General features: G+C 45.3%; 2 protein-coding genes across 5 annotated transcripts in view; one reads left to right on the forward strand and one right to left on the reverse strand.

The window, feature by feature from the left end:
- Nucleotides 1-7227, forward strand: part of MIPOL1 (mirror-image polydactyly 1) — a 185095-nt gene extending 177868 nt beyond the window's left edge. For all 4 annotated transcript variants that reach the window (XM_058026968.1, XM_058026969.1, XM_058026967.1 and 1 more), the window contains one exon: nt 1703-7227. In XM_058026968.1, the coding sequence (XP_057882951.1) occupies nt 1703-1769 (67 nt within the window). In that variant the 3' untranslated portion in view covers nt 1770-7227. The remainder of the gene's footprint in view (nt 1-1702) is intronic.
- A 9807-nt stretch (nt 7228-17034) lies between these two features.
- Nucleotides 17035-18057, reverse strand: LOC131084955 (basic proline-rich protein-like). Its single transcript, XM_058026712.1, has one exon. It carries the CDS (start codon nt 18055-18057, stop codon nt 17035-17037), a length of 1023 nt encoding a protein of 340 aa, XP_057882695.1.
- Between the last annotated feature and the right edge of the window lie 7778 nt (nt 18058-25835).

Consider the following 25835-nt stretch of genomic DNA (forward strand, 5'->3'; position numbering starts at 1 on the left):
AGGCTGACAAAACTGACTGATCAGTAACTGAGTTAAAATCCAGAAAACATAGATGTATCCATGTGAGAAAATTTACAGGAGCAAATAACTTGTGAAATCCCCGACTTTATACCTGCATGGACTGACAGCACTGAGATATGGCTGTTTGGGTGCTGCCTCTATAAGACAAAGTGTAGTAGAAGTTATTTTACAAAGCCAGGGGGAAATGCACTAGTTGGTTAAGAAGGAGAAGTGACTATTGGAAAACTGAAGGGAGAGGAGCAGTTTTTTAGCAGTTGCTACCTAAGCAGCAGCTTTGTACCTGTACACTCATTCCCTCAGAGTCCCTGTGTAAGAGCTAGAATGAGCTGAACTTTCCACATACTTTTCCTGCTGTCTGATGATTACATTTGGGTGGTGAATTCTTAATCTCATTTCAGGAATTAAGTCACCTGGTGAGTACAATGAAAGGTGTAGCTTCATCGTGCTTGGTGGTTCCTGGAAAACAAGTGTGTTTCAATACGTACCAAGCACATTAGTCATGACCTGTGGCAATTAATCCATGCTGACTAGTTTACGTGCGCTGAAGTTACTAATGTATTTGTGAGATAAAATGCATTTTGCAATTTTGATAAAGCTGTGTTATTTTTATTTCCTATCTGCATTTCTCATGTTGTATAATATTTTTTTTAATTGTCTTTCAAGATAAGAAAAAAATGGTTAACTTTGTAACAATGAAGACAACTATTTGAACCTACAGCTCTGTTTATCCATTGTGGAAGCTGTGTGTATAATATTCTGGACGTGGCTCTGAAAGTGCTCTGCTACACACTGTCTGCTTTTATACAGATAGTTTATTTGTGGGAGAGTTTTCATTGAAGGATACCATAAAATACAGACAGATTGAAAAAATAGCTTGAATACATGATTTCTGGAATGCTGAAGATAAATGTGTGTAGATACAAAATTATGAAGAAATTTAGTCCTTTGCCTTTGTCTACATACTTTAACAAAAGAAAGATCAAATTAAGCCAGTGAGATTGAACATGTTTATAGTGCCTGTGCCTCAAATCTAAGAGGATTGGGCAGCTCTCTGTCCTACTTACTTAGACTGTTAATTTTTCTGTAGTTGTATTGACACAAGAATCACACAGGCCACCTTAAAAATATCATCATCCACATCCTTAGAAACTTGGCTTGTTGAGTATTTTGAGAAAGTTTTTACATAAAACACATCAGCCTTTAGACATAAATTTATAAACTGAACAGTAAAAGTATCTGTTGGATAATAGGCAAGATAGTATTTAAGGGGAAGCAATAGTTAAGTGCTACATTTAACAAGAGCATGGACAGCTCATATGTTTTAAAGTATAAAAATTAATTGTCCTGCTTACACCAAAGTGTATATTGTACCACAGGATTGCTGCACAGGGTTTTGTATAAATGCCGTACAGGGACCTCAGATACTCCATGCACTACAAAGGAAAAGTGAGTTGATATATATCACTGGCTGCAGATGGGTTGGGTTGTAGGTTAAAAAGTTTTTCACAAGTTGTCTGCATTTTCCCTTAATGTCTGTCTTTTACAGTAGTGCTTTGTTTCTGAGCGTGACCACCACCAGGACAGCTTGGTTCAGTGCAAACACTGTCTCTTTCAGCCAGAACATTCCTAACATTAGCTTCCTTTTTTTTCTCTCCTCTCCCTCTCCCCTGCCCCCTCTCAGGTTGGAAAGGCTGGTGGATGTCCTGAGGAAGAAGGTTGGAGCAGGGACCATTAGGACCGTGATCTGATTGAAAGCTGTAGTCTAAGGAAGCTTTCACATCTGGTGACCAGGCTGCTTCATTCAGCACTGTGTAAACACTGAAGCCTTAACTTAGCAAACAGTTGTTAGAAGTGGGACACTCCAGCGACATTCCAAGCTGAGATAAAATCAAATCATAAATGTTTAACTACTTTGCTGCTGAGTTCTGTGATTTGTTAAAATGTTTCACTGCAAACATGTGTTTGTTTTTGACCAAATGCGTTGTGGCACACTGTATTGTGAAAAATTATGTAGATGCTTATTTTAACACTCTGTCCTCTCCATGTTAGACTATACTCTGCTGCAAGGCATAGAATTTTTAAATACTGCGGGCTTCAGGTTCAAAATGCTGCAAAGTAGTTTCAAAATTTAAATCCCTTATTTTATTTTTGAGGCTGCAAATAGTCCAGTATTTGTATGTTAAATATATTAATTGATAAAGTAGGTTGACATTCAAGAAATATCTCTGGCTGGTATAGTGGATATTTTTTCCTCCTTACTCATAGCCCATTGAATTGCAGGTAGTAACTGTGGCTACATCAAAGGGCAGGATAAATGTATACCTTTATACAACAGTTGAATAGCTTCTGCTAGTACATGGCATTTTCAGTGCACATTAAAACGAAATTTACATTTAAGTTTCAATGGAAATACAGCTTAAAAAATTGCAACATGAAAGCCTTGTGACATTGTACAGTATCTCAGACAGTGTATTGTTTTTAGTCACTCCTCTGTCCTTTTAAATGAGGGAAAAGCTCTCAGATTTCAGAAAACACCTTATAAATTAAAAAGTCACCTTTTCAGTGTTTGCCTCTTCTCATCCCGTTCCTACAAGACTCTGATTGCCCTGCAGTGCAGGAGTATCATCCAAGTTGGGTTTGAAGCTAAACTGTCAATCCTCAGCTTTTTGTACTCATGAAGTGCCCTAGAACTAAAAGGCTGAAGCATAGAATCTTACAGGGAGGGGAGAAACTGAGGGCTGAGGAGGAAAATTTGGGGTACACAGACATTACAGACTCTAAGATACATTAGAGTTGAACTTAGACTTTTGTTTGTGACCCAACCATCTCCCGTTGTCAGGCCAGTACTCTTATAATCCTGCTCAAGAAAGCAGCTGTAATCTCTGAGAACCCCAAATGCAATAAAGAATCTCAGCAGCCAGCTGGGCTTTAGTGTCTCCTCAGGAGCAGCCAACTCAGGCAAGGTGGATGTATCTCCTGAGGCTTACACTTATCTGCTTTGCTTTGTGTTTAATGTTGTTACATGGTTTTACTTCTTAATGCTTGCTTGTTCAGACGTTGTGATGGTGCAGTCTATCTGGAGAAAATGACATTTTAATTTTAGGTGTAGGTGTAGAGAGAAACATTTTAATGTCTGTTTTTTTCTTTCAAACACTTAAATGTTAAACCTTCTTCAACTGCAGACCTAAGCCCCTCCTGGTTTCAGTTGACCAAACCTAACCTCTTGCAGGGAGATAAGTAGCATCCCTCCAAGCCACGTTTACCCAAGTCACTTCTAGAAACTTCTGAAGTGCTCCTTTTTGACCTTTAGTCAATCCTAAGATAGCCAGTGAGTCTGGAGCCTCTCCCCCACACCTGTTCAGTGGGAAGAAATTTTAATTCTTGCAAACCAGAGTTTTGCCACCCCCCAGATTCCAGCCCCTTCACTGTCTCCCGTGTGCTGCTGTTCAGCTCTTTGGGTGACTCAACAGCTCCTTGTCCTACTGTCCTCGCTGAGCTTTGTGCACAAAGTGGATGACAAGATCTTCTGAGCAGTCAGTGCTATTGAACCATTTCTGCTGTAAGGAGGTAGTGAGGAAGAAATAAAGACAAAAATGTAAGGGCTACTATGCCATCCTAGACAAAAGCCCAAGGACTGCCTTTGGCAATAACAAATAGAAGATGCCTAGGAAAGGGTAAAAAGTCAGGCCAGCTCTAGTGGCCACTCTCCCAGCTGGTGTCCCAGCAGTTTGTTAGTTAAAGGCTTTCTAAGCCAGAGATGGTGTCTTTGTATTTAGCAGCATTTTTTCATGACCTGTTTTTGAATCCATTAAAATTGTTTGTATCTACTTGTTCCTTTCACAAGGTCTTATGCAGGTAATGATGCATTGAGTGAAAAAATACTTCCCTTTCTCTTATGAACCAGCTCTGTTCATTTGCTATCATCTAGTTTTTGTACGTGAGAAATGGTGAGGAACCATTCCCTGTTCATATTTCTATGTCCCATGTGATTGTACATATTTGGCATAATTTCCCCCACTCTCTCTTTTCCAGAGAGAATCCCAAGTCTCATTTAAAGGATCTGTCCCATGTTTTTAATTGGTCTTGTCATACTAATCTGTTTTTTTTTCCAGCTCTGCATTGTTTTTACCAAGATGCAACATGTTTTGTGCCTAGTGTTCAAGATACAGACAAAATGTGACTTTAATGGTTGTCACAATGATGTTGTCTGTTTTATCTCTGTGCTGTTTGTAACCATTTTTAGCATTGGATTGCTTTATGACAGATTATTTATTGGTACTAATATTTCTGTAGCAAAATGACTACTCTAGATCTCCTTCCTCAGTTGTAATGTTCAGAGTTCATTGTAGCCTGTATGAAGACAGAACTGTTTTCTGAATAACCCAGGATTTATGGGTACTGAATGTCACCTGTTGTTTTAGCATTCCCTACTGACATGAGCTCTTATTCCATCCCTTCTCACAGCTCCTCTTTAATACTCACAGTAGCAAAGTATCAACAGCATCTCCAAGCTGAATATGGTGATATGAAATACTGCCATCTCCAAATTAGCCCCCTCTTAGAGGTGATTTCTTAGTTAAGTTAAACATGGCCTCTGGGACAAAGATCCCTGTAAGGCAATAAGGTAGCTTTTCCTTCACTGTGAGAATGAAACATTTTTTCTTAAACATTGCTTTAATTTCACTTTGAAGTACTTATTTTTCAGTGTAAAAGTATTAGTTACTGCTTGGCAGCTTTTATGAGGAAGTTGTTTGCTACTTTGAAAATGCAAGTGTACTAAATCAGGGCTTGTGCTCCATGCATGAATGTGCTGAGTTCCTCCTTCCCCTTGGAGTGTCAAAAGCTCCTCACCTTTCCCAAGTATTTCTGTGTCCAAGTGAATAATCTTGTGAATGCAGGCTTCCTACGGCCAGACTGTATGACCTCCAGCCTCTTGTGTCCATTGGCTTTGTTTGGGAAAGTAGGGTGGGCCATGCAAAAGCCATCTAGCAGGCTTGTTGTCAGATACATCTGATTGCAGGTAATACTTGATTCAGTAAAATTAAGTTATAGTTATGCTCCATAATTTTCCTTTCAACACATTATACCCAAGCTGAAAAAATAGTTCCTGACTCTGTCTTTTGTCTTGCACCAAGCAGCCTGGAATTCAGTGATAATTTAGGTTATGGTGTTTTGTCATAAATTGCAAATGTGGGTAAATGTATTTTATTTGTAATTAAATCAGATGTGTTGATTTTTAAAATTCAGCTGGAAATATTTTTATTCTTTGGAAAGGACCATGGGAAATTTGCTATGTTGAGAATAGAAAGATTCAAAACCAGTTGAGTTCTCCCTCTTCCTTGCTAACAACCTGGTGTGTGGTCTTTGGCAAATTCCTTAGTGACTGTCATTAAAGGTATGCAGTCCCTGAAGAGGTTCCTGGGCTCCTCCAGGGTGTTTGCAAAAGTATCTATGTGGTTTATGTCAAAGCACTTTCACTTCTTCACCTGCTGAAGTGAGCAGCATAAATCACATAGGTCTGGTAGTGGAGGCCCAGCCTTTAGTGCCCTCAGCAGAACTTCTGGTCCTGTTGAGCCCAGCCTAACTTTAGCCTCTCAGTGTAATGAGGGCAGGAAATCTGCTCTGGTCAGCAGAAAGAGGCGATAATGACAACATGGGTTAATGGGCTTATCATATGGATTATTCATTGAGAACTGATTGATGCCTGTGCAGAGCTCTGAAAGTGAAAAGAAGCCTGCTCTCATACAACAGACAAATGCAATTGTCACTTCTATCCTAATATATGTGAGAAAGATGAGATTGCATCCAATTATGTACCAGGAGTAGCAATTCATTTCCCTCCTGATGGAAAAACAGTTCATGATAAAAGATAGTTCACCATAGGTGCATCTTATGGTGACAGCTGTAATTACTGGTCAAATTGTCCTGGTCAAGGGTCCCTGCTGTCTTGAATAGAACAGAGATATTCAGAAATATTCTTCCCCTGTGAGATTTTGTGTCTTTCTCTTGATGATCCTGCAGTACGTTATGTGTTGGGAGCCATTTCTGGTATATGCCAGGGTAAAATATGTAAATAGCATCATGTTGGCTCGGGATAAGAGCATTATTAATGCTTTTCAGCACTGTAATTATATTCCTAGTAAGCCTTCCCTAAGCCCTCACTAATTAACAATATTGTGACAAATCAACTTTAACAGAAAAGAACTGTGGACCTTTAGTCTTTTAGTACTATTTTTCATGCAGCCTGCAGCTGAAAACTGGTGGCATGGCTTTCTGTACTTGTGTTGAGAAAACTGCTGATACTGAAAAGTTTAAAGAGAGCTCAGTCTTGTTAGTGGAGTCCTATAGCTGAATTCTGTTTTGTTCCTCTTTAAATACATTAATGGCAAAGGTAAATTCACTAGTTAATCATTAATGTTAAGGAATATTAAAACTGTTTTTATAAATAAGCTATCATATTGAAATGGTTTGGTGATGTCAGTATGTTGTCATATGCCTGTTTATTTATTTGTTTATTCCAAATCAGGAACATTTTACAAAACTGTCTTTATATATAGTCTTACCAGATGTTATAACACCTTTAATCCATGTACACAAATGAACTTACCATCTAAACGTCAGGATTTCTCTGTGCCTTTATTTCTTTCAATTAGAATTAGGCTCTTGGTTTTGTTGAGTTTTCTTCTTCTTAACTTCTGCTGCTGAAGATTTTGCTCCCATGCAAGAATCGGATGGAAGGCACATGAAATCAGTGCTGGGCAGTTTCCCTTTCATGGGCTGCCTCTTATCGCTGTAACATTTCACATCAGGTCTGCACAACTGGACTTTCTCTGTTTGTTCTTCTCATGCATTGGTAAATAAAATGTATTCACAAGTTCAAAAAGACAAAGTAGTGTTCTCATATTAGGTCGATTATAAGTCAGCTGTTGAGCTTCAGTGTTCTAAACATTTCATTCTTCAGTTTTGTTGGGAGCCCACGTGTTCTGGGAGGCTTTTAAACAAATACTTGAAATGGTTGAAAGATTTACATTGCCAGTGCCTAGCTAAATATGTAGTCTTTAGAAAAGACATGGTTTATTTTGGCACCATTTGACAAACTCAAATATTTTAAACATTTGTTAAGTTTGAGCTTGCACATTTGAACTAAAAGTTTGCATTCCAAAATTGCATCTCAGGTTACCTGTCTCTCTCTCTTTTGTATTTCATAATCCCTTTATTAAAATAGTCTACAAAAGAAGTTGGGTACAGAGTGTCGTTTTTTATTGTTAATTATAAAATATTGTCATTAAAAATCAATTTTAAGGTAACATGTACCTGGTAACTCTATTCAACTAAATGTCAGAAACACAAAGCCAGAAGTGTTTTCAGAATTTAGGATTTTATGTTAGTAGCCAAGACTTCATTGTAAAATTAATGGAACACAGTAATAGTGGGATCAAATCCTGCAGTGCTTTTCTCTTAGTCCTATTATGTACTTGTGATGAGTAAGTACTAATTTTGCTGGTGAGTGCAAAGCCAGGCAATAAAGAAAATAGACTGAATAGCTATGAACTATAACAGCTTGAGGAAAAGGAAAAGCAGTCCTTGACTTGGAAATTGTTTTCTTTTCCTTCCCTTGTCAGAAGGGAGGAGCAAGGGGAATGTTTAGTCCAACTGAAAAAAGTCAAAATGAAACAAAAAAAAAAAAAAAAAAAAAAAAAAACAAAAAAAAAAAACAAAAAAAAAAACAGACCAGCCAAAAAAAAAAAAAAAAAAAAAAAAAAAAAAAAACCACAAAAAAAAGAACACTTTTATTTTCTGGAAGTTTTAACCTGAAACTTGTACTGAAATGTAAAATGTTGAGAATTGATTCATTGAAATCACCATATTCTGTTCAAAACCTGCCAGTCCCTGTTCAGGAGTGCTGAGCACAGTGTTTGTTACAGCTGTGTCTGCTCTGGCGTGCTGCCCAGGCAGCTGCCAGCTGCAGAGGGTCACTCTCCTTTCTGAGAAGCCTCACCAGGGGCAGCTGGGCAGTTCCCTCGTCGTGACCTCGGGCCAAAGGTCCATGCAGCGCCACGTTGACAGAAGTTCACCATGGCTGGAACAGCTTCTGAACATGATGGATGCAGATCCATTTCCATATGGTAAAACAGAAATAGAACCAATAGAATTGGTCACAACTGGTTCCCAGTGGCCATGAAAAGAAAAGGTTAGGATTGCCCTTGCAGGATACATGACATAAATTTGTGATGATTGATATGCACACTACATGTCACACACTCTCTAAAAATATATTGGTTTCCCAAAGAATTCAAAGGATGGAGACAGTTTTATTTGTTCATTAATAAGTATTAACACAACTGATTTCAGTAACAAACCTATAAGAAAAGTCAAAACATTAAGATGCAAAGATGAAAAGCTACTTTGGTAGTACTCTAATTTATTGTCTGAAGCCACAGGACTTTTTTCATTATTATTTGACTCACTGATGTGTGCCCCCATTTCACAGGTGTTATGGTCAAAGAGTTAAACATCTCAAAAATCAATCTATGAGAAATGAGGCTACTGGAGTGGATATATGTCTAAGTGGATATAGCTATCAATTTAGATGTACTCTTTAGAATCAAGATTTCACATATGTCGCAGTAAAATCAAAAAGTATATTCATTTCTTCACTAGAAATAAAGTAACAAGTAGTATGGTCTTCATCAATACATGCTCATGGCACTAAAATCATCCCATTTGGTACTTTAATAGGGTATATAAAATTAATAGGGCTTTATGTCTTCTACTTTAGACACAGAACATTTTCTCTCACCCTAACAATCTACCAGTGTTTGAAGTACAAGATAATAATTAAATTTTGAGCAGAACACCAAAAAGAATTGGGTGAAATCCAAATATGCATTTGCGGAAGCTTTCCATGCTTCAGACATAGAAGAGGAGAAAAATTTGTTAAAATGAGTGGCAGAAATACTTTTCTATGCTTACATATGGAGTTTTAAAACTTCACAGAAGTCAAAGCAAGGCACAGCTGTTTAATATTTGAAAGTAGATGTCTCAATAAGGTTAAAGTTGGGATGTCAGCAAAAAGCTAGGAACTTATTTGAAATTTGGGGTTTTTTTAATTTTTTCACTAAATTTGTGTTTGATAGAACAAGCTACCTTGGTTCTAAATTTCAAATAAAACATTTCTAATTAACACTTACCTGTTTTGGTCAGTAGATAATCAGTATGAAAATCGCCAGTGTCCCCTCTACTTCTGTTGTCCTATTGTTAAGGTTTTCTCAATATTAACAGGACACAAAAATGTTGTATTTAAATACTAAATATTGAGTTATATTTAGTAGGATCTGAACCCCTCTACAATTTTCATCAGTAAATCTCAGAACACATTTTAAAGAAAATTTAATAGTATTTTTTCCCTAAGTTGGCAGAAGTGCCCAAATGAGCTTTGGCTACAGGTCTGGCCAGAGGTGGGGCAGCTCTGTGTAGGAAGGCAGTGGCAAACAGCTTGAGGGGCTGCAGCCTTTTCAGTGGACCAGGCTGATGACCACTAGCAATGTCTGGAAGATCTAGTCCTTGCTAATTTACAGCTCTCAGGGATTCATTCTCAGCTATCCAAGATAATCAGTTGCCACTGTATGAATAAAATCAAGGGCCCTGTCTCTAGCAAAGTTGTCATTTATTTATTCAGTAGTTGCTTTAAGACAAGCTATGAAGTCATATTGGCAACCAATTTTGGAATCTTGTAGTTCTTAACACAAATAGGATCCCTGCCGGAATGCTTTGGGAAGCAATATTTGGCTGCTGTGCCAAAAATCTGGAAAAATCTCTGGAACTGTGTACGTCTTCCACAGACTATACTGGAGACTCAACAAAACTGAATTGTATCATCCTAATTTACTTTGGGTTTTTGCTTTTGTGAATTGCAGCAATGTTCAGCTGTGCAAAAGGGAGGCTCCCTTGGAGACAAAGAGGAACCTGTGGAGGGCATCTGTAGATACAAGTGGAAATGATTGGATTTCTAGGGGATCTGTCATGGGGAGTGGAGCTCAGAAAGGTTAGTGTGGTCTTAGGGCCAGACTGTTCCCACAAGGGATATCATCCCATGGGCACAGCTGCGTTGTGTGCAGTAACTGAGCAGCAGCAGCAGCACCATGAAGGCAGGGGTGTCTCTTCTGCTGGCTAGACTCACATTCCCCTTTCCCCACGGGTGCAGGGTTCCTTGCCTGGTGCACATACATGCACTGCCAAGACAGACATCCTCACTTGGGCCTTTAGACCACCTCACTGCTCGGGCCCAGACATCTCCTGTACTATGTTTTTCCCTAATTGAACGGGTCCCCATGGAAGGCAGCCAGATAGGATTGATCAGCCCGGCTGTGGCCAGGAGGGGCGGTGCTGTACGTGCCAGTCAAGTGGGCAAAGGGAAAGAGAGGTCAGGACAGAAAGGGAGGGAGGAAAGGTAAAGGTGACTGTGCTTTGCAAAACGTTTTAGGGTCTTGAGATTCTGTCTGGCTGTGTGGTCCCAGCAGACAGGGAACCACTGGCCTGCATTTCCACAGAGAGCTGGAAGCCAGTCTTTAATACCATACCCAGGCTTGCCAACAACCAAGGCCTGACTGTGCCCAATGTCATCTCTGATTTACACAGGTAATCAAGTCTCAGCCCAAGTCATTCAGAGAATCTACTTGTTGCACTACTTTCAGTGTTTCTGTACATGCTTGCTAGTGAGGAACCTATCACAGATGCATGAACCAGGGCTGTGCTCCCCTGGCAGCTGCACCTCTGCTGGAAGAGCTGAGACTAAGTCTGGATTACCAGGTCAGGCAGTGCAGGAGAAGCACACCCGAGAGCTAAAAGATGGCATGTAGCCCCCAGAGCCAGCTGCTGTACCTTTGGAGCTGGCTCCACAGAAATCCCTGGGTTGGGCTGCCTGGTGGCAGGCAGTAGAATCACATCTCTCAGTTTTGTGTCATTTCTGTGGGATCCTGAGTGCATTGAGACTGCTCTGGGTCATGAATCAAAGCACAGAAAGTGAAGCCAGATGGGAGAGTGGCTTTTAAAATACACCCTCAATATAAAGAAAACATTACTATAGATGCATCCTGATCAAAGTTTGCGTCAGGAATTTGCTCTTCAGAGATGTCTGTCTGCCTGGCCTTTTGCACAGAACAGGGCTTGCTCCCACCTTCTGTCCCAAAGGCACTGCATATGGGACTAACTGCACCTGTTTGTAGTATTTGGGGACTGCAGTTTAGTCCCCTCCTGAGAGCCTGAAGTGCAGTAGAAGCAAGGACAAAGATACACAAACTCACCCTGCAATGTGTCAAGCAAAGGCTTGGCTAAGGGCTGTGCTGCCAGTGCCCAGGGAAACGTGTGGTCAGCGAGAGGGACTGCTCAAATCTGCTCAGCTGCAGCACCAAACCTTTGAGTACAGCAACAACCACCACAGCACATACTGGAATCAAGCTCAGGAAGGTTTTGCTCTTCTTTGATCACATAATGGAGAAACTCAGCTCAATTTCTTTTCAAGCAGTTAAATGCCAGGCTTGCTCCACATTTTACCTGTCTGCTGAGGGTAGTTTTATTTCCCCAAAGCTCTAACATCCACTAGAGTAAGACTCTTATAAATCTGAACTACTTGTGCCTAAAGAAAATGCACTTCATCAGTGGGTGTTTTTTTAAATCCCACAAGACTTTTCTCAATAGTCCTACATAGCAAATCCACAACTGTCTGTTGTAACAATCTACCCTGTTTTCCAGTAATGGCATTATCCTTGTAATTTTCCATTCATTGAAATTTGGTCTGCAAATGACCAGCCTTGCATGTTATGAGGTGCTTTCTCCAGAACTTTACCCTCACACAGCCTCATTTCCTGTAGAGCCAACTCTTGAGTGACCTGCTACCTACTATCTCATTAAAAGTCTGGTTTTTTTCAGTGCTATTGACGTTTTATCCTCTAAGAGCTCTTCCAAAACCACCTGCTGCAGGTGTCTGACTAGGTGCCATGACTATTGCTTTCCACTAGTGGTAAAGCAAGCTGAGGTCTGGCAGGCTGAACCACATATTACCCTCTTGACCCAGGATGTGTAGGAGATATACCACCACCTGTCACAGGCATGTCCTGTTCCCTCCTTCTGCCCCACCCCCCGCTTGCAAAACCTGTAAGTTATGTCTTTAGTTCCTATTCAGTTACTCTTTTACCTAAATGATTGGTATACAGCACAGGTATCTAGCTAGCTGCCATGTCAATTTATGGTGATTATAATATGTGCATGTAGCATATTTCAACCCCAAAGAAAAAGCTTTTAAAAGCTTGAAAAGCTATTACACGTCATAAATGTGAGAAGCACTATAGAATCAACATACAAAAAAGCAGATGGCAGGCTCCTTATTTTTGACTTACTCTTGCTTTCCAGCTGCAATTGCCCTAGGAAAGCAGGATAACAACCACAACTACATCAATTCCAGCACTCCTTGGTTTGTAACACCTGAAGTCCCAGGCCTTCAGGTAGAACTACAAATGTGTGGGGAATTACAGATCTGTGATGAAGGACTGCACAGATGATCTGTTGAACTTGTTTTCTAGCATGTCTTCTTTCAGCTTCAGACCTATGGCTCCCATTATGCTTCCTTTTCCTGAGAACTCAAAGAGCAATGTACTTCCCCAAATTCTTCCCCATTTTGGTATCTGGAGACCATGAAGAGATTACCATTAATCTTCTTTTGGATAGACTGGACAGGATGAGTTTCTGATACCACTTATTGCTCAGACAGTAAGGCATTTCTAATTCTTGGACATGCAGATGCTTTCCTTGCACACAACAGCCTTTTCCTGCATTCAGATGTGGTCTATATAGAGTTGATTTTTGTGTGCATTCCTGACTTCAAGGAGCGGGCTCGTTCTCTAAGCCACAGCATTACCCCAGGACCTTGTGCTCCTTGTTCTAGACAGCCCTTCGGAGTGTTTATTTCCGTTCCTCTCTAAGAATTTCTGGATGTGAAAGAGACTAGAGAAAAAACTATCTGAGGCAGAAAACAGTAATAAAAGAGTAATACAAAAAAGAAAAAAAAAAAGGTAGTAAAATAGATTTAGGAAGCTCGTTTCAGTGAACTCTGCTTCATTAACAGTGATGCCTACATCCTGGATTTTTGTTGCTAGACCATAAATCTTGCCCAATAGGGAAAGAAATATATCCTTGTCACAACCATCTGAAAGTCAGAGTTGCTGAAGCCAGGTAGATGTCTTGTAAGGCTGTTGAAAAAAAAAATCCCAAAGTGATTGTGTAGTTAATCTTGTTGGTTTAGTTGTGTTCCATGGTGATTTTAATTATACTGTAATTTGAGCTATGTCAAAGGATGGTAAGAATAGTGGCTGGGTAGAGGTTAGTGGAATGTCAATGGAAAGAAGTGATTTGGGGGGCAGATGTGATGGGCTGGAATATTGCTGTGCTCCCAGAGTGGGGGTGAGGCTGTTCTTGGCATGAGGATGACAGGGAGGGAGCAATGCCAAGAGGCGGTTAGGGCTGGCAGGAAGGGATGACAGTTGCTGAGTAGGAAAAGTTATACTGCACTGTTCGTGAAAAGGGGGTGAGAAACACTGCACTGATGCTGGTTAAGAAAGAGGAGGTCAAAAACAGGACTCAAAGATGTGGGGAAGGATATCATAGGAACAAAAAATCTGCAGAGCTGAATACCAGCACTGAGTATCCATCTTCCCTAGCACTTCTCATCTGTGAGGCTGAACTCTGAATTCACTTGCCTTTTGTTCTACCTGACAGCAGTCTCTGCCCTCGTGGCTGAAAAAGTGTCCAGCTGGTAACTTAGCTTTGGAGTCCATCAATAATTTGATCATCAGCTGCATTTGATGATCAGCTATGGCACTGATGGACTCTAAGCTACTATTGTTCAATTAAGCAATGTTTTGTGCTCTGCAACACTTAAATGTTGTTTAGGTGGGCTGACATGGAATAGCTCTGGTTTCTGACCAAAGTATTGCTAAGAATGTTAACATACTGCTTAAAATACAGCCAGCACAGCTACCTTGGGCTGCAGAGCCATAAGACACGTGAAGCAATCATTCTCAAGTCCCTGCTCCAGCCTTCTAATGGTAATGAGGAGCTACTGAGGGTTAATATTAGGCACTCATTGTACTGGTAGGCCAAAATATTTTATTTTGGTAGGGGAAAAGAGACAAAATTCATAAAACAAAGGCTTGTATTTTGTGGATTTGTGTTGTGTACCATGTAGGAGGCACATAGATCATATAGCTGAGGGGGAAATGGTAGTTTGTGCTGGCATATAACATTTTTTGATGTCTCATTTACCTTTAAAGACAAGAGCAGCCACAGGGAGGACAAATGCCCATGAGCATAGCAGAAATGACTGCTTCTCTCTGGTTAGGGAGCAGGCTGTGGGAGGAGGTTCTGTGCACTCCTTTGAGAGCCAGGAACTCCCCTACAGCAAACTTGTACTATCTCACAGCATCAAGACCATAGATTTCCCCATTGATTTTCAAGAGCTCTTGTCATACCAAAGAAAAGCCAGCATTAAATGTGTGCCACCTTTGCCCCTGCACTTTGGGGAGCTCTTATCACAGGAGAGACCACTTTCTGCTTTCAAATTTTGGGAGGACACAGAATCTGTTGCACTTTCTTACAGCAGCCTGAAACACCAGCTCTAAAGCAGAAAAGTAATGATAGACAGATTGCAAAATAAATCTGTGAAGTTTGCTTTGTGAAGAAGCTGATCCAGGTTTTTTTTCCTTTTTACTTTTCTCTCCCTACTCCAACAAAAGCAGGTCTAAGAGTAGCACTCTGGAAGCCCTGTTGCATTTTCCTTTTGTTACAGCACCAGGCTTCATAGATTTAATAGAAAAATTCATATTCTAGTTCCTTCTGTTACATACTTGCATAGATTAGATGTTAATATACCTTTTTTACAAGGGTAAAGGTAATGATTTCTGAGCCACACAAATTAAGTGTGTCGTTTCAGTAAAAATTACTTGAATTCTGTGTATTATTTCCATAATCTCTTTTCCCACTCCTGTATATCAGCATTTTTTCTGTAGAGACTCTGTGGCATGTGAGTGGTCTTGCTTTTACTATAGCCATTTCTTGACAGCAGGATCAATCCTGCCCCTGCCAGGTGCTGAAACTGCTGAACTCGCTTTGGCTGAATAAAAGCTGTGGGTGCGACACCCGCAGCTCTTGGCTCCCCTCTGTGGAATGCTACATTTGTATTAACATGTATCTTTCTTTGTGATTTTTTTTTTTTTAACTGAAAATGATGGCCTTTAAAACCTCTTCCTGGAGAGAGAGAGAGAGAGAGAGAGAGATTGAGAGAGGGGAAAAAAAAATACACTCCCTTTGGAATTTAACCTTAATTTGAACCAAGATCAGTGAAAGAAAAGCACTTTCGTGCATTGTTCACCAGCTCCACCCAGCCAGCCCCTTATCTAACCTGAGTCTCTATTGCCTATAGCTTTGTAACTTCTGCAGTAGTGCTCTCCACATGCTCTTACATGCTTTGAAACCAACCTGGAGACACTGTGACATTATAATACCAAGAAACACTAGTGATCCCATTTTGCAAATCCTTAGACTGCACAGTGCAGCAGCAGGGACTGTCCTTCCACAGGTTTATAAATGGCCTAGTGTGTATTGCAAATTGCAAATAAACAGCAGTGGCTATTTCTGACCCCAGGCAAAGGTGACAGCAACTTCTGAAGCCCCTGACTCAGCCTTTCTGGACTCCCCAAACCAGGAGATGTGCAAACATAAGTAGCTCTTCATTTTAGGCTGATTCCTTGGACTTCTTTTGCCTTTTAGAGGGAAGCAGACAGCCCTTGATTTGCATGACATCAGCTCGAGGTCAAATTCAGCCTTAAACACACACATAAAAAAGCAAGCTTCCTTGTTTGCTGTTCAGAGGCGGACTTCCACTGTACGTCTCCTGTTGTCTGCACTGGGGGCAACAGCCAGTAGATTGCTTTCCTATTATTTTTTACTTCCTAGAAAAGGCAGACAGCTGCTCCAGGTGTGGTCCACACTCACGTTGTCCCCTAACCCCTATCAGCCATCTGCTCTCTGCAGTCATCGTGCCTTTCCTGGCACCCTAAGTTCTCCTGACTTGTGACCACATGGTCCACTTTCCCCTGCTTACAGTCTGCTTTATATCCCTTCCTTCCATGTCCTCAGTCTTTCTTCCAAGCCCTCATTGCTCATCATTCTCATCCCTGCTTCTGTCATTCTCTACAGGCACAGGCCACCTCCCCGGTTGTTCAGGGTCTTTGAGCCTGAATTCCCCACACTCGCAACCCTTTGTGCTAAGTGCTGCCTTCCTCCACCTGCCTGCAGATGTGGCAGACATCTGGCTGAGGACAATGTCCAGTGCCACCCCTGCTAGCAAAATAGTGTCCATCACCTAGGGAGCAAACTCCTTAAAACTGAGGGCAGCAATCAGGCATTTACAATGGCTTCTTGAAATAAAGACCAAATACTGTGCAGCTCAGAATGAGAGGATACTGTTAAATGCACCGGTGGCTTGCCATGTAACCTCCTTTATTTTAACAACTGATGTCTGCTTTTCTTTTAAAGAGATGTTTTGAAAAATGCCTCTTTTTTTTGTTCTAGGTAGCCCAGTAATAAAACCCTTCAAGAAAATATTTGACTATAGCACTGTTATTGCAATCCTCTAGTGTTCGAAGGACCCCTTGGAAAGAGTGTCAACCAGGAGACAGGACAGAGGAAGCAGGAAAAGTCGAAATAAGAAATATCAAGGAGACACGGTCAAGCATGAATCATTTCTTTCAGTTGAGACTGAAGCAAGATCAGATTTCACATCCACCCTCGACGGGACTGGCATTTTCACACACACGACAAACCCGTTGGCATGGAGGTGGCTTGATTTCATGATTATAACAGGGGCCATTGGCATATATTTAAGTCCGACTTAGATAAAGGGTACTGGGGGAGGGGGCAGTCCTCCATTTATTTTGAGAAAACCACAGATCAGAAGAACAGTTAATAAATAAATAAATAACCTTGCAGGCAGGTAGGCAGTTTTAGTGGATACCCACCCTCCAGGGAGCTGCGTCCCCGGCGCCTCAGCGGTGGCCGGGAGCGCCGGCGGCCCAGGGGCAGTGACGGCCGCTGGAGCCCTGCGGGGGGAGCGGCCCAGGGGCAGTGAGGGTGCTGGAGCCCGGCGGGGGGAGCGGCCCCAGGGGCAGTGAGGGTGCTGGAGCCCCGGGGGGGGAGCGGCCCAGGGGTAGTGAGGGTGCTGGAGCCCCGGGGGGGGAGCGGTCCCAGGGGCAGTGAGGGTGCTGGAGCCCGGCGGGGGGAGCGGCCCCGGGGGCAGTGAGGGTGCGGGAGCCCGGCGGGGGGAGCGCCGGCGGCCCAGGGGCAGTGAGGGTGCTGGAGCCCCGCGGGGGGAGCGCCGGCGGCCCAGGGGCAGTGAGGGTGCTGGAGCCCCGGGGGGAGCGGCCCCAGGGGCAGTGAGGGTGCTGGAGCCCCGGGGGGGGAGCGGTCCCAGGGGCAGTGAGGGTGCTGGAGCCCCGGCGGGGGGAGCGGCCCCGGGGCAGTGAGGGTGCGGGAGCCCGGCGGGGGGAGCGGCCCAGGGGCAGTGAGGGTGCTGGAGCCCCGCGGGGGGAGCGGCCCAGGGGCAGTGAGGGTGCGGGAGCCCGGCGGGGGGAGCGCCGGCGGCCCAGGGGCAGTGAGGGTGCTGGAGCCCCGGGGGGAGCGCGGCCCAGGAGCAGGCGGCTCCGCACCCCAGGGCTGCCGCGGGCGCCTCCAGCTCGCTCCGGGGCTCGGCTGGCAGCGGGAAGAGGAGGAGGAGGAGGAAGAGGAAAAGTAAATCCCCCGGCGTGCGGACGCGCTCCAGCCGCTGCCGGCCGTGAGGGGATTCCCTGACCAGGCGCTGCCTGCAGCTCTGGGCCGGAGCCGGCTCAGCGGCCGGATCTGGCGGGGCGGGGGCGCTGAACCCCTGTTTGTAGGGGCGTGTGGCTCCCGGCACAGCCACGGGCTGACACCGATGCGGAACCCCCGCATTCTGCAGCGGGAGGGCTGGAGGGGAGCAGCCCCGCCGTGCAGGGGATCGCTCCTCGGCCCGCCGCTCGCCTTGCCCGCAGTCCCGGCCGCAGCGCCCCCGACCCGGGGCCGGTAATCCCCCGCCGCCGTCGGAAGCCCCACGCACCCGGGGCCGTGAGCGGGAAATCCCCCTTGGGCGGCGTGCGGGGCCCCCCGCCCAGCGCGCTCCGCCCGGGGCGCCGGGGCCGGCGGCGAGGCCGCAGCGCCGCCCGGGAGCCGCCCCGCCCCGCCCCGCCCCGCCCGGGAGGGGCCGCGGCCGCCGCTCCGACACCGGCGGGGCGCGCGGGGCAGGGAGGGCAGCGCGGCCCGGGGCCGCCGCCGTGACAAACGTCTGGTCCGCCCCGGCGCTAATTCCTCCTCTGAGGGTTTCGAGGCGCCCCCGTGTTTTGTAAGCCGAGCAATAAATTTGTAATTAAAGCGGTGTTATATTGGAAAAACTTTCTTTTTTTTTTCTCTACGTCGATCTTTAATTTTCTAAGTGTCCCGCTCCCTCATTCTGGCTCAGGCTGAACCTGTGCCAAACCACAAAGCCTATAGAGCGCAGGTCCTTGCATCTGAGGAGAGCTCTAGCCTCAGTCTTCAGGAAATTAAAGAGCTCTGTGTCCTCGTGTGTCTGTGTATTGACTATTTTCATAGGGGTTTAGCTGTGGTTTGCAGCTCAATATTGAAAGGCGTTATTGATACTTTGAGGCGAAAATTGAGAAATTTTTTTCCTCTTTTTTTTTTAATATTTTCTTTGTGGTTTTCCCTCTTCTTAATTTTTTTTCCTTACTAATGTTACTGGCATGGGAACAGCACTGTCATACTTTACCTCATCAACGTGTGCTGTGTATTTGTTGCAGTCTGGAGGATCTGGCTGCTAAGAATTATTCAAGCCAAAATACATGTATTTTGATTATTTGTTCTTGGATTTCCCAGTCACAAACGATTCACCTGGTTAAGTACAGTGACCTCTCTCCTTCTGAAATTACAAATTTAAAAAGGTATTACTCCTCTCCATGCATATCTTATGTGATTAATATATACCATTGCTTTTATTCTATTGCAGCATTTCTAGTATGAAGGCAATATAAACAATGAGAACATATTTATGATTTAGAAAAAATATTAATTTATATTAAAGTATTTCTTCTTACCAGAAACTTAAAGGAGTTGGCAAACCTTTAAGCCAGCACAGTAGGCTGAAATGTTCCAGCTTCTCAGTTGAATATGCATCTGCCAAAAACCTGAGAACTACTGTGCAGATAACCTTATTATCTGAGAATATGTGAAAGTTCCATCCTTTAAAGCGCTCTGTATCTCCTTAAGGCACTTAGAACAGCTATTATTTAATTAGGTCTTATTTACTTATTACATTCCAGTAACCCATAGGTTGCAACCTTCTCTGTAACAGAGTGAAACAACAGACCCTGATACAGAGCTGATGGCCAAAGGCTGGAAGTAGCTCTGGCGACCCCTTGCATCTGGCACTAAGGTATTTCCAGCCTTGGTTTGGCTTGAGCATGGCAGAGGCCCAGGCACTTGTCTCTCCAGGAGCCTGCATTAAGCAGGCGGCCTCTCACTGCAGCCCTCCCCTGGGGAAGCTCTGAGCCCAGTTCTCTGGGTGTGTGTTTGTGCTTGTTTGTGTGTGTGTGCTGGTGTGTGAGACTCTCCCAGTGGGGAAGAAACTCATCAGAAGGTTGGTCTCCCCCTGATTCCTGGAAGCAACAGAAGGAAACCCACCGAACCCACCGGCTGCTGAAAATGGATGAGAACAAACCATCTGCATCCCAGTGGCCTCCCAGCCATCCTTCAGCAACCTTAAACACCTCAATTATTGGTATTGAGAGGGTGATCTTGGATGACTTTGTTCTAAGGACAGTGTCGAGGAAAGAAGAAGCATTTGGACATTTCAATCATTCAGCAGAGCATTGCTATATACCTCTTGGTTGTCTCACCTATCCCTTCTGGATCTTGAGTGGGTTTGACCTAGTGGCTTGCACTTTTATGGACGCACAAAATGTGTTTACTGCATCAATTTGTATGTCCCTCATTTAATTTTTGAGGAGATCATTGTCTGAGCAGGTCATTCCCACTTTTGCTGTTGTCAAAGGGCACCAGCAGCCTGGAAAGGTGAGGGGATGAGCATGGACATCTGAGCAGAGCAGGACATTGGAAGGAGCCAGGCTGAGACTGCCCACGTCTCTCCCCATTGTGTCCCACACCCAAGGGGATGGTGGGAGCCCACAGGGCACACACACCCCCAGGCCCCCAGCCCCATTTCATCCATCACTGGTAATGACTGGGCCAGTTTTGTAACAGGCTAAAGCTGTCACAAAAACGTTGAAGCTCAGGATCTGTTTGTTGCTGGGTTCATTTTCAAAGATGGAATGTTCTGAGTGGTTTTGCCTGCCATGCATACACAGGTTGTTCATTCTGCTGAAACACCCAAGGAAACTCAGGTGTGTGTGTCCCCGAGCCATCCACTGCTTGGCAGAGGTGAGGGGTGAGGATTGGGCCACCACAATGCTCTGCCAGTGCCCAGACACTGGCAAATAAAGAGGGTCTTTGTCCTAAACCTGTCAGGTTTTTACCTGAATTTGGGATATGTTGGTAATTGCAGGAGGGGAAAAATCAGCTGTGATTCCAAATGGAAGTGATAGTTTAAAATACAGAAGCCTTTGTACCAATCTCACTGGAAAAACAGAATACTAAAAATTAGATCTGCAGAGCTGCCTTTGACCTCTCGCTGTTAAATTATGATTTTTTAAAAAATGGGATTCTGTTTAATTTGGTGAATCTCTAGTGTTTATTTTTACTTAGCACTGCATAGCATTTCACGCAACTTTTTGCTCTGGAAGGGATGAAGGGCATGAAACCCGGGAGAGATTTAACCAGAAAGAAATACAGGCTAACTAATGCTGAGTGGTCCAGAGAGCTGGAGTTTATGCAGTGTTCTCCTCTTTACTAGAAAGAAATCTGGCGTGAAAGCAGGATCTTTGTTGCCTAGGAATTAAGTTGTTGCTGCTGCTTATTCCTTACCTGAACTCCTAATCCCCTGTTTGTGCTATGGCACAAAACAAATTATTTCACATGGACCAAAGGACAGCCTTGTAACAATTAAAGTCTATTGTGTAAAAGTATAAATGGCACATTGATCGTTAAGGTAAGCAGTCTTGTAAAGAGTAATTCTTGGACATGAACTATACGGTCATTTAATGTACACTTTGGAGAAGTCATTATGCGTGGGGAGGTAAATTACGAACTGTAAAATGCTCAGTTAGCCAGTTAACGTGTATGCTTGGTCTAAACAGACCCCAGCAGAAACAATGTGAAGTCTGCTTCTACTTTTGCAGAAAGCACAAGTATTTTAATACTGCTTTCCCTGGGAGCAAATGCCTTATCTAAATCTCTTTAAATTTTTTAAACAAATAAGGAGCCCCTTCCCCTCAAATTAAAAAAAAAAAAAAAAAAAAACAAAAAACAAAAAAACCCACAAAACCCCAACCACCCACCTCTATGACACTTTACAAAGTGGGAAATATTCTAAATCCTTGAACCTCGGACTTTGCTGAGGCCCGTGTAATCTCGGTCACACTCATTAGGAAAAGAAAAAAGAAAAAATCTACCCCCTGCCCAGGGAGTGTTTAAAAGGATGAGTGTGGATCCACTGAAATCAGTCCTGTGAAGGTCAGCTTTGTCTTGTAAGAGGAAAGGTGACAGGGTCAGCATTATTGCACATGATGAAACCCCCACGGGGGCTGGAGGAGGTCATCTCTCTCCTCCTGTCCCCTCGTTTGGCCAGTGTGTCCCTTCTGGGGCAAACCTGCTAACGAAGATGATGAGATTTCCTATTGCCAGAGAGAAGCACTCGTCTGGCCAGCTTAAGGTTCCAAGCTCCCCGTTTCGGGTGGGCTGGAAGAACTCGTGTTCCCCGGGGCGCAATTTGACTTTTGGGAAGTGTGGCGTCCCTCTGAGCCTGCAGAGAAGGCAGGAAGTTTCTGGGTGACCGATGCAATTTGCTGGGCCCTTTCCGTGTGGCTGCCAAAGCCTAGAGGGCATTGCCTCGGAAAAGCGTCTCTGGGGGTTCTGGCGGCTCCCGCTTCTGCACTTGCATGAGCTCTTATGGGGCTTCTGCAGTTGGCTCTGGGAAGTTCGGGAACACAAGCGGGTTCGGTGGTGGGATGGACGCGTGTCTGTCGGCGCGCAGAAACGCGTCAGACGCGGGGGTTTGCACCTCCAGCTCATCTGGCCGCCGCTCCTTGCGCCCGCTGACACGCGTGGGATGCACCCGCCCCGGGCCCCATCACCGCCCGAGGCACTTGCAATGAAGTTAGCCTCTCATTGCTGTATTTTGCTTGGCCTTGAAAATTAGCCTGTTTGGATAACACCCGATAGAAAACATTTACGCTGGAAGCCAAACAGGCAAATATTTTAATCTCTCATATTAACACAGCGGTTTTCCAATCGGTTGATTTTTGTGCTCTATTATTTATTTATTTGTGTATGCGTTATTCATTCATTCGCTTCATTCGTTCATTCATTCATTCATCCGCTCCGTCATTCATTCATTCCTCCATCCCTTTCCCTCCACCGCTGGGCCAGCGGTAGCCCGGGCTGCACCCGCCGCCCTCGCAAAAAGCGGCCCTCGGTTTGTTGCATTCCCGTTGCCCCGGACGGTGTCGGGGTGTGATGGTGCTGAGACAGCCCACCCCGACCCCCGGACAGGCTCCTGGGTATCCCTGCGGTCCCTGGAGGAGGCGGGGAGCGCCGGAGCAGAGCCCTCTTTGCGTGCTTGGCTGCTCTGCGCCCGCGGAGCTCCCACGGCCGCTGCGTGCCCGCAGTCAGTGCGAGCGGCGAGGGGCGACGGGCACCGCCCTGCGCCCGGGCAAACTCCGAGCCCGCGCCCCCCGCCCGCGGCCCGGCTGGCATGGGGCTGGGAGGGAGAGGAGCGGCCGAACCCTCCGGGCCCGGGGCCGCCCCTGGAGGGAAATGTCAAGAACCTCCAAGCCCACTGCTGCCGGCTTGGTCGGCGGAGGAGGAATGCGCAGTCAGACCACCAACATGCCTGGAGCCGTACAATCCGCCACTTAATACACTTCTGCAATTTAAACTTCGGGGGACCCCCTCCTTTCAAGCCGATTTGTGATATAGGTGTTTTCTCATTACACTCCTCTCCCCCCCCTTTCCTTTGAAATGCACCCCCTCACCACCCTCCCGCTCCCTTTCTTCTGAGCCCTGCTCTCTAATTCTAGATGAGTATTACTTTGCTCTTTTCGTTGGCCAAGCACAATTGTGTTATTGGAGATAATGAATTCAATCCCCATCAAAGAGTATTAGGAGCGCCTTGGCCCTGTAGTGCCTTTTTTCAAACCGGGAATGAAAGGCAGAGAGAAAATTCTCTGGGTAGCCTCTGCGCTGGCAGCTTTTGAAGTGAAGGGAGGCGGGCATTGTTGTTCACATTTTTGTCCATACGGCAGAAGAAAGACCGGCGGCTTTTGATGAGAAGATGAGAACCGCCTCGTAAGTTGAGCAACAAGTTAGATGGCGAAGTCTTCCCGCTGCCTACTGCCTGTGGATAACATATGTCCCGCATTAATAGGGGCTCAAGGGAACAATTGCCCGGGGGGTGGGGTGGGGAGAGCTCTGCTCGGCACCGTCCAGCGGCTCCTTTTTTTTCCCGTCCTCTGGACACCGGTGCCGCGATGGAAGTGTTTTTAAGGGAGACCCGAAGGTATTCTCCCTGGCTCTTGGCTTGCTCGTGTCCACGGGCAGAGACGGGCAAGCGGTATGCACCGACCACGGGCTCTGCTGAGGGAGAAAAGGGGGTCCTCTGTGACATGCGCTGGGTCACCTCTGCTCGCCGTTTCGTTCTGCCAGGGCTCCCGGTGGCCGTGATGTTAGGTCTGCTGCCATGCTCTTGGAGGGCATCCCCCTCTCTAAACAAGAATCTGTATTATTAGTTTGCTGGGGGTTTGAGGGGGGGGGCGGTTTTGAGTTTTTCCGGACTAAATGTGGATTCGGGACTTGGTTTTGTCACTTGTTGTTTCCCTTCTATTTCATATAAGTTAATGACATACCTGAAGTCGGTAAAGTATTTCCTTAGATAAAGCAACCAGGCAAGGAAAAACAAGAGGTAAAAAGTCTGTTGTTCACATCCGATAACCTTAGAACTAGAAAACTTGTTGCATACATTTGAATAAGTTCAGACATGCTCTTATTCCAATCTCCTGCCCCGCAGTTCAAAGATTCCCCGCCCCCCGGGCTTTATTATGCTAAAGAGGTCATTACTGAGAGTCACTATGGAGAGATCCCGGTTTGCAGAATGAGGCCCACCTCCTAGTTACCAACATGTTTACATTCTCTGTCGGTCATAAGCGGAGGAAATGTGTGTTAGCAACCCGCCGGGCAGGCTCGGGAAATAGAAGGAATAAAGGGGGAAATATATTTCAGCTATTGCGCAGTAGATGGCAAACGTAGATGATTAGGGAGCACTTAGAGGTATCGGGCACAAAGGCAGTGTTTGCTATAGACGTGGCTGCTGGAGAGGGCCAGATCCCAGTCCCGGGGCAGGCTGCCCTGCGTCTCGGTGCCCGGGCCGGCTCGGAGTGAAGTGAGAGTCCCCGGGAGCACGCCTGCTCCCCCGTGCTCTGATAGATAGCCTGGCGGGCAGCGCAATGGCACGGGTCCCTCTCTCAGCGGCAGCTCCCGGAGCCCTCCCTTCACCGGAGCAGGTGCCAGCCCCGGGGGCACCGGGCACCTCCCCCTGACCGCTCCTGGCCGAGGGGCGACCCGACCGCCAAGGGGATGCCCCCGCTCCAGATCATGGAGGTGGCTTCTCTACCGGACAGCAGCGGGCTCGACACTCTTTCACTGCCGAGTGGCGTGTGAACGGGCCCGATTTCGGAGGCAAAAATGCCGTCCCCAGAAACATACCCACCTGGAGACCCCCGATCCCCTCTAGTCCCTCGGGCGGCTCAGTGAAGGCAGGCGAGGGTCCCAAACCCTGAGCTAGGCTGAACCAAAAGAGGGCAACGCCGTCCGCTGGGCAAGGCTTGGGCTGCCGAGACCGGGGGGAAGACCCGGACGGGCAGGGAGGTCAGTGCCATCCGCACCGGGGCCCCGTCCCGCCCGCTCCCGCCGCCTCCGCGCCGCTGCAGAGCTGCCCCTGCTGCGGGGCACAGCCTGGGCGAGCGCCGGGCAGAGGGGAACGCAGCAACGCTCCGGTTCAGAGCGTGTTCCGCCTGCTGGCTGGAATAATAATAATATTAATAATAATAATAATAATAATAATAACAATACCCTGTCTGCTGGTAGTTCACCCTTGGAATAACGAGCAGGTGTAGGGATTTTTCATGTGAAAAATCAGGTTACAGATTGTACAATAATAATAGCAAAACAACTACGAACTTCCCCTCAAGTAACTCGCCTGAGCAAAGCACATTCGAGCAATGCTACCGCAGCAGAGGCGCCATTCCAGAAAATGATCCTTTCTATGAATTCAACTAAATGCAGGAGTTTTAGGGTGAGGGGAAAGTGAGGATTTTTTTCCCTTGTAGAGACAAATGGATTCTGCCATGAGGCTACATATGCCTTAAATCCTAATGACTGGAGACAAAGGTGAGCGCTGGCAGTTTGATCTGTCCAAAGTTCAAAGATCTGAAATCTCAATGAGTTTCTGTTTGAGGTGAAGGGGAGAAACAAACACCATGGCAAGGCTTGGGCCAGAAAGTTGCAAGGTTTGCAAGTGAAATGCGACG

Source organism: Melospiza georgiana, chromosome 6, assembly GCF_028018845.1.
Source record: "Melospiza georgiana isolate bMelGeo1 chromosome 6, bMelGeo1.pri, whole genome shotgun sequence".
Classification (NCBI taxonomy): domain Eukaryota; kingdom Metazoa; phylum Chordata; class Aves; order Passeriformes; family Passerellidae; genus Melospiza; species Melospiza georgiana.

Excerpts from the sequence above, each read along its gene's own strand:
- LOC131084955 (XM_058026712.1), bottom strand. The coding sequence starts at position 18,057 with ATGCGGGGGTTCCGCATCGGTGTCAGCCCGTGGCTGTGCCGGGAGCCA.